Here is an 8910-nt window from a genome sequence, read left to right as displayed (position 1 = left end):
ACATCCGTGCGAAAAAATTAAACGTTGAAATGTTAGCATATATGTCGACAAAATTGCCGCAAGAAAATAAGTTACACACATAAGCTTCTACATTTAAAAATGAGGAGAAAAACGCTCATAACCTTTTTCTGGAAGAGCTTAATACCTCATAAATTTTGTTCCCCTTTTTATGTGTTAAGAGGAAAAAAATATCTCCTTCGACGAAAAAGGGAGAAACGTGTAAAGAGTTTAAAAAAAAAATTAAAACGTGTATTTTTGTAGGAATTTTACCTCATAATGCGACCCGTTAAAATAGCTACCATGAGGCATAGAATCGCCATCAAAATGAATACAACATAAGAGCAATAACGAGAAAGAATATGCACAGAATCCATTTCATCCATTTTTCTTCTGCTTTCTTCCTACAAAAAAACGTACTTTTTTTTTTAAAGAAAAAAAATCGTAATATATAAATATTGGGGTACAGGTTTACGTGAAAAATATTTGCCTAGTCAGAAAGAAAACAAAATGCGTACGAAAAGTTCATGTCGCAGGAGGTAGCCACGACAACCTAACTGTGGCAGGATTAGAAAAAAAAAAAATAAATAAAATAAAATATGCGCACAGGACTAAATAAAATATAACGTTATATATGCAAGAACAAAAAAAGAGTGAAGTAAAAAGTTTTCGTAATATATATTAAGTATCTTAATTTTTTTTCTTTTTTTTTTTTACATTTTCATGCTTTCTTATCTTGTACGCTTTTTTTTTTTTTACCTTTTTCATTTGTAAGCTTTTGCATTTCTACATGTACCTATTTTTTTTTTCTTTTTTTTTTTTTCGCGTACCCTGCTGCGGCTTCCATTTTTCAGCTGAACAGTTGGTGCAATTGCCACCTGTAAAGTTGGCACTATGTAGTGGCTACATTATGCTGCATCTGTTTCTGCGTTTATAAACCTGACAGTATGTGCCCCTTTGGCTTGAATGTCCCACTGCGCGATGTCCCTTAGCAGTTCGGAGTAGTTGCTCGCATGTAGAAGAGAAGATACGAATAAGCAAACGGGGTTGCATACGTTTGTAACATCCCCCGCGAGTACATGTCCTTATCTTCACATGTGAACAGTTGGGGGGAAATTTTGACCTGAGTAAAAAACTCGCCACAACCGTTTCTCTAAAATATAATCACACACATTGAGGGCGGAGATATACATTGATGGGTGCGTCCCCACTGTGTTCTTCCCCATCCGTGTTAAGCCGTTTTATGTTGTATGTCTTTCCCCTACTCCATAAGTTCTTTTAATGAACACAATTTGGTCGCTGCGTAGTAGAAGAGTTATACTCCAATTATTTGAGAAAATATTCAGGAGGATATACCAGCACAAGTGTGTGTTTTTTTGGGGGGGGCAACTGGACAAGTAACTTTTTTTTTTTTTTTTTTTTAAAATATAATGAACGACCGCATAAGCAGAGATCTGACGAAGAGCTTTCTTGAGAAGAGGGAGATGGCAAAGGACGAAGTAGATCCGCGCAAAAATTGGCTAAAGAGAATTTTAATGAATAACAATTCATATGATTTGAAAATGTTTTTAAAAGCAGGGGAATTAAAAACGAAGGATGGGGATTATTGTAAAAGTTGTAAAACTAGCGTGAAGCAAATTTATTACATAAACACGAGCAAAGTTTTCTGTGAAGTGTGCGAAGAGATATTCTGTATGTACTGTGTAAAAAGCATAGACGTGATGAAAGACAGTCAGCTAAAATATATAAAAGTGAGACTATGTAAGAACTGCTTCATTTATATAAATGAATTAAAATATATTATACACCCAAATTTGTCCATAGATAAAAAGGCTATTGATTTGGTTAATGCCTTTAACGAAATTTCAAGTCGGTACACCACCATGTGTAGCAACGTGTCGCAGCTAAATGGGTTAATTATGCTTTGTGAAAATAATAAAGAATATTTAGATAATTTTAAAACTGAAATTAAGCAGCTAATGGATGTTATTCAGCACGATATGGATTTCCTCAATGCCATGAAAAAGAAAAATAATTTTGCCGCGGACAATACGCTTATTCTCAATAAAATGGGCAAAAATTTAATATTATATTTGAAAATTATTAGGAATAAAATCATTCCCAGCGCTGTGGACGTGATGAACAAAACGAAGGAGTTGCTCTATAAAAAGAAGTAGCTCATGTCCACGGCAGCGTTGGAATGTGTCCTTGGAACGTACATATGACGTACATGCAGAGGGATTCCTATTGTTATAGATCTCTATCATAAGAGAAATCCTCTCTCCTCCCCCGCGTATCTTCTGAGCCAGCTTACCGCCACACGCGTCGGGCAACTGATTGAAGTTCCCGAAGGTGCTTCCGTCCGTACTTCTCCCCTTCATCCCCCCCCTTTAGCATTTTTTTTCAGTTATTTTTGTTTGTTCCTTTAGCATCCCTTCGATTGCGATTGGTGCGGTCCCTATTGCGAATTTGCAGCTGCCCATTTTGATATATTTTTTCTCATCTCTGCCCTCCAATTCTCGCAATATTGATAACCCTTTCATCAGTTTTTGTTTAACATCCGAGTAATCCCACCTTTCGTAACTTTACGTCCATTTTTCCTTTTTTAGTCTTCACCCCAACGATGTTGCCGTGATGTACATGTTTGATCATTCGTGATTTATTACTCCAGTTTTGCGCCTCCAATTTGAGTCCTCATTTTGCTTTTTTCCCAAAGTGCATATTTTTTTTATTTACCTTTTAATGAATGCGCTGCTGAGAAAAAAGCTAACCGTAAGGGATAAAAAAAATCATCTTGTTTTTGTTTGCCTGTGAACATTTTTTCAAATTAGTAAACGTGCGATCCGCTCATTTTTATGTACTCTAATGCCACACTCTGAAAAAGAAAAAAAAAAATGTTTTGTGCCCCGTTTCGGGGGAACCAAAAAATATGTCGCGGGAAAAAAAAATTCCACTTATAACACAAGATAACAAACCATTTAGCAGTTTCTTCTTGACGATCGTCCTTCCCCATGTGCGTATGAAAAAATAATGGTGACATCAAGATTGGGGTGTTTTTCCTTAAATTTTGAATACACAGAAGATGCACTACTGGAGGGGAGACGCAACTAGCACATATGTAGCAAAAAATTGAGATTGACGCTCCGTAGCAACACCGTTGGAGAGGATTTTCTGGTGTGTATAGAAGTCCCACGGGGCGATCACTTGCATTCTTCGACTTTATGTGTAGACCACGTGTACTCATAAAGTGGAAACACATTTACATGTTAAAAAAAAGGGAATTTTTCAAACCTCTTTTGAGACGGAGGAAATTTCAAAATTTTGTAATAATACACGTAATAACAAACCCAAAATGCTTTTTTTTCTTTTTATCATTCTTTTTAATTCCTATGTTTTTGTCGGTAGTTTTACTTATATGCAATTCGTGTGTGCATACACATTCCCGTGAAACTAAATTTGTGCCCCTCGAACAATAGCTATTTTACAGTTAAGCCCAAGAAATGGAATGGTGGTACCATGGGGGTAGTCCAGTGGACGAGGTGTGTGCATCCCCATGAAAGTACACATATGTGTTTTTTCACTTTTTCACACACCTGCGCAGGATGGTAAATCTTAAAAACGGCTAACTGGCTAGCTAATTATAAATTAAAAACGAAGAAGAAAAAAAAAAAAAAAAATCAGCTAGCGAAAAAAACCATCACATGCTGTTCATAAATTTTATATGCTTTACATGATGTCTGAAAATGAAATAAAAGATAAAAAACAAAACCGCAAAAATTAATATACCAAAGAGAACGAAAACCAAGACAGCGCCATTGTTTTCATTGTGGTCGTGAATATTGTGTACGTATCTGTAAATTGGAGTTTGTGATGTGGCGCCCCCTGAATTTTGCATTAACCTCGTTGATGCTAATATGTTAAAAAGCGTGGATGAATTTAGTTCTATGTTTGACACGCTGCTTTTGTCTTGCATAATTTCAAAGTTGAGTAGGTTCTTCTTCTTCTGGCGATCTTCATTATTTCGGTTCCCTTGGAAAGTGAAAATTGAGCAGTCGTGTCGGAATGCTTAATGAGTCATTCATGGTTTCACGCAAAAAAAAAAAAATTGAAAAACGAGCACGGGTGGTGTTACACGATGGGGATGTGCCACTCGGGGTAAAGCAAAGCACTTCGCGTGGGGACATGTACATTTGGCAGGGTAGTCGTACCTCCTTTTAAGCTCCTCCTTAAATCTTTTTTTCGTATCGCCTTGACCGATAAACGACCAGCGGTAAAAATGAGCAAACAGAGTAGCACCAGATATTTTTTCATTTGTACTTGCGGCGTTGTTCATTTTATACACTTCCTCGTATATCTTGCAGTATGCACGCGGGGATGCACATATGGACGTACATGAACATATATGGACGTACATGAACATATATGGACATACATGAACATAGATGGACATACATGAACATATATACCTACGCACGAGCGTTTGTTTGTGCTTTCCCTTTATCTTAACTGGTTCGTGTGTAACACATGTACCCGTGCGCGCGTGGCTCCTGCGTCAATCTGTTCTACATGCGCATTTGCACACGTTACACGAATGCACACGCGGAGAAGTGAGTTTTTGCGGCATTTCGTGAGTGACGCGTTTGAGATCGAATTTGTTCTTTTTTTTTTTTTTTTTTCACCTTTGTCATGCAATTTTTTTGCATTGCCTTTATTGTGCGTTCTTTCACTTTACAACGTTTTCATTTTTCCTTCTGCGCCAGTTTGCGTGAACGCACATGACGCAATTGCGTCGTTTTATCCCCTTTCCGCCTGCACCGTTTAGCAGTGAAATGAGGGCACGCGCAAATGTCTATAATGTTAAAAAAAATAGCAAAATATGATACAATATGACAGAGTACGGTACAAATGGGTAGAAAGCACAAATATGGGGTGCGGTGGTGGTTCGTTCACCTCTTCCCCCCCCCTTTGTTAAGGCATAAATAATCGCGAAAAGAGATAAACTAGGCGTGATTGCAACATGTGGTAGGAAAAGGATTGCTATAAATGGGGGGATAAACTCTTACATGCGATATATGTACGTTTATGTGCTCTTTCCAGAGGGAGGCCAAAATTGGGGAAGCAGACGGTTCGAGATATATGCCGCTCTCCATTTAGACTTCCGCTAAAAGTTTCATATCGACCCACCGGGTTGGGTATTGCTGCACACTCCCCCTTCCCCCTACTGCATCTCCCCTGATGCGACATTTCAAAGGAGAAGCAATGTGTGCGTGTGTGTGACTCTCTAGAAAGTAGCAAAAATGTGGAAGCCTTTCGAATATTTGTCATATTCCAGGGGGTTATCTGAAAATATACGAATGAGCTGATAATATTCTGCGACAGGAATTGTAATATATATACAGCGCAAAATAAGTTTCATGAGCATCAAAATTTCTGAGCTGGCTCTATCTACGTGTTTAATTTGAAAATAAAACTTTTTTAAAAAATAAGTGACACTGGTGGAGATGTCTTCTTCAGCACTGTTCTTTACAGGGGTCTCCAGTTGGATGATTTTTTCTTTTCTCAAATCAATTAAGTCCGATTTGTTGAAAATATTGAAGAGTAGATGCAATCTGTACACAATATCGTGGCAGTATATTTTAACGTCATCCGAATTTATCTGGAATAGTATGAAAAGACACCTCAACGAATCTGCCACCACGTCGACATCGTTTGTTTCCATGAGATAAAAAAGTATGTTCATATATTTATGTAATAAGAATGGGAATAATAATGGGTGGTAATAAAAGGATGTAATGATATTTTTACAAATTATTACACATATATCTTTATTGTAATTTTTGAACATACAGATATTTATTAGCTTTTGTAATGATTTTATCAAATTGATGTTTATCTTTTTGTCCAGTTTGCATATCAGATGAATGTAGTTTTCGACAACTTGGTTCTTCCAGCAGTAGCACCCCTTATCCTTGTAATCATAATCGTTTTCCCCTCCATCAATAAGGGCAAATAATTTCTCTATTTTTTTATTCATATATTTTATATACAAATCGCTTACCTTGCTGATGTTCGGTGTAAGACGAGATAGAACTGACAGGCACTTGGCCTGCACATCATCGGAAGGATAGCTGATCAATTTGAAGCAGATAAAAACGAAGTCGTTAAAAAGGGTTTCAAACTTTTCATTTGTTTGTGGAGGAATGAACGGGAGGTGTCCATTGATAACATCCTGGCCGAGTTCGTTAAGCGAAATTTCAAATATTTCTGATCTTCCACATTTATTACATTTCTTTATAGGTTCTCCATTTTCTACGTCCGTCTCGGAGAGCACATAAATTTTGTTCTTTCTAATCGGGTTTGCTTCTTCGACCATGGAGGAGGAATCTCGCGTTTCATATGACAAAGAGTTGTCTTGTTCACTTTGCGCGTTGGAATCTTCTTCAGAATCCGTTTTGTTCGTCTCCTCGTCATATAATTCCTCCATTTTCAGGTAAAACTTGGTTAGTGCGGATACCATGTTAAGTAGGAGTAGGGCAACAAAATAGGAGAAAAAATCCATGTACTTAAAATTCAACGTTTTACACTCGTATGTGCTTTTAAAAACGGCGTAGTTATATGTAAAAAAATTATTTTTCTTGAATAAATATTCGTGTAGGTAATTCCCCTTTTTGTAAAGCTTACTCCATGCGTCATCCGTGAAGATGAAGCAATTTGCTAAGTTTAGAAAGTTCCATTCTTCCGCATCATCTGCTTGGATGTATCCCCAAATGATAAGGCTCTTCAATTTGAGCATCAGTTTGTCCCTATTTTTGAAGATAGCATCCGGGAGAGTTGTCTTTTCCTGTTCGTGAAGGTCGCGTAATTTCGTGAGGGGTTCATCGTTGGGGGGGGCCCCCTTCAGGATGTCCTCCCTCGGATGTGGCAAATTTTCGCTAAGTTTGGTAGCGCCCCCGATTTCATTCCCATGAGGTGGGTCCCTCAAAGTGGTTCCCTCCACCGATGCATCTGCTTCTCGCTTTTCCTTTTCTCTCTCTTTCATGTGTTCCACCTCGTCTTCTTCTTTAATGTGGTGAATTCGTGTTTGGGTCCATCCGCCTGGGGAGTAATAATTCCTTTCCAGAAGACCACGGCAATTGCTTATTGTGCTGAACATTAGCTGGTCAATTTGGTTTCCCCATTTATGCTTTCCCATCTTATGCAGTGCGTGGAGCAAAAAGTGGCAGAAGAAAATGGTGTCAAAAGCTTCCTTCGCGTAAGGATAACTTTGTGAGGAGTCTATAATGTACAAGTACCTGAAGGAGTAGCACTGTGTTTGTGGTTTTTTCTGAATGGGGATTATCCCTCGGGGAGTTCCCCCCCCTTTAGCTGCATCTTCTTTTGCTGCATCCCCTTTTGCTGCACCCCCTTTTGTTGCTTCTTCTTTTGCTGCTTCCCCTTTTGCTGCTTCCTCTTTTTCCTTTTTTTTTGATACCCACGCGATAAAGTTGGGGGACATAATTTTCAGTAGCAGGAGGAAGTTATTTACGTTTACATTTTCTGGGGAGTAATTCTGGTGAAATTCTATTTCATTAACTGGATATTTATCGGTGTCAAATGTGGAGCAAATATTTTCATACATTAACTTGAATGTCTTTCCTCTCTTGTAGATAATTTTTGTGTCCGTGTTATTGAGTGTGTCTGAAATGTGGTGAACATGGACTGGGCAAACCTGTCCTGGTCGGTGGCTCTCATCAAAGAGGGCCTCTCCATGAACAGTTTTTCCGCTGTTGAGAGGAAAGACGAGCCTTTCAAAGAGCTCACTAATTTTTCTCAACGTGTGTATAATTAATTTATCCTCCTCCTTCTTTCCCATTGTGCTGCTCCCATCGCAATTAACATTAGAGCACAAATAAATTAGTAAGCAATGTAGAAAAATCAAATCAGGTAGGTAGATGAAGAAATAAAGATTGTGTAGACAATTTAAAAGGCTATAAGAATATTCATTTTTATGGCAGGAGGTGTGCTGTTTTTTCACATGTATATTTCGAATCAGGGCGAGCACGGACTTTTGCATGGAAGGGGCAAAATCGTGGTTGGAAAAAATCAAAACTCTCAGTGATACCGTCGAATAAATTTCAAATATCTTCTTATTCGTTTCTACATTTAGTTCCTCATAACGGAGAATAATTTGCTCCAAAAGGGAGACATATTTTTTTGTGCAAGATAGTAATTCTTCGTTTTGGGGGTTGCTAATTTTTTCATCTAATTCATCCATTACGTTTATGCTCAGATTTGGCTTTCCCCCATTTTTGCATTTTGCCAACATTTGTAAACTTATGTAAAGGTTGTTCGCGCATATCCATTTGGCAACTCTTTCGACTTGGGCCTCATCTTGCTCTACACATTTCCGTATTTCTGCGAAGTTCAAGTCCTTGAAAAGTGCCTCCATTTGGGGTTCCCTGCCTGGGTCTGCGCGTGGCTTGCGGACAAACGGGAGGTTGCCTCTTCAGGGGTTGCTCCTTTGCAGGTTGTTCCTTTGCAGGTTATTCCTGTGCGGAGTGTTTGCGTCACGTTTACACGCGAAAGGCTGCACCTGGCATGTTTACATGCGGACGGGCAAATGCTCGCCAGTGTGCCCTGATCACGCGGGGGCGCAGTACGGAGGTGGCGCTGCCACTGTGAGTTCTTCCCCCCTTTGTCCAAGTTGAGAAAAAGAAGCTTAACGCTAATACCCAATTTGTGAAAAGCCCTTGCCTCGCGAGGTTCCCCTTTCGCGTGGTTACGTTGCGTGACTTGGTTCACGTGGAGAACGAAGTGTAGCGGCATAAAGCGGTATAAAGCGGTGTAAAGCGGTATAATGCGGTGTAAAGCGGTATAATGCGGTGTAAAGCGGTGAAGAGCAAGTAAAAGAGAAAATGCAAACAAGAACAAAAT

At 38.8% G+C, this 8910-nt stretch overlaps 3 protein-coding genes across 3 annotated transcripts; 1 reads left to right on the top strand and 2 right to left on the bottom strand.

Moving 5' to 3' along the window:
* Positions 1-1427: 1427 nt before the first annotated feature.
* On the top strand, positions 1428-2174 carry PCYB_141980 (hypothetical protein; the record flags this gene model as incomplete). The annotated part of the gene is made up of 1 exon (XM_004224669.1): positions 1428-2174. One exon carries the CDS (start codon positions 1428-1430, stop codon positions 2172-2174), a length of 747 nt encoding a protein of 248 aa, XP_004224717.1.
* Positions 2175-3694: 1520 nt separating this feature from the next.
* Positions 3695-4308, bottom strand: PCYB_141970 (hypothetical protein; the record flags this gene model as incomplete). The annotated part of the gene is made up of 2 exons (XM_004224668.1): positions 3695-4026; positions 4206-4308. 2 exons carry the CDS (start codon positions 4306-4308, stop codon positions 3695-3697), a joined length of 435 nt encoding a protein of 144 aa, XP_004224716.1.
* A 970-nt stretch (positions 4309-5278) lies between these two features.
* On the bottom strand, positions 5279-8425 carry PCYB_141960 (hypothetical protein; the record flags this gene model as incomplete). Its single annotated transcript, XM_004224667.1, has 2 exons — positions 5279-7289; positions 7473-8425. The coding sequence occupies 2 exons, from the start codon at positions 8423-8425 to the stop codon at positions 5279-5281; spliced, it is 2964 nt and encodes a 987-aa protein (XP_004224715.1).
* Positions 8426-8910: the final 485 nt, after the last annotated feature.

This window comes from Plasmodium cynomolgi, chromosome 14 (assembly GCF_000321355.1).
Source record: "Plasmodium cynomolgi strain B DNA, chromosome 14, whole genome shotgun sequence".
Classification (NCBI taxonomy): domain Eukaryota; phylum Apicomplexa; class Aconoidasida; order Haemosporida; family Plasmodiidae; genus Plasmodium; species Plasmodium cynomolgi.
The sequence above is the reverse complement of the archived record's forward strand: the minus strand, read 5'-3'. Positions and strand labels throughout refer to the sequence as shown.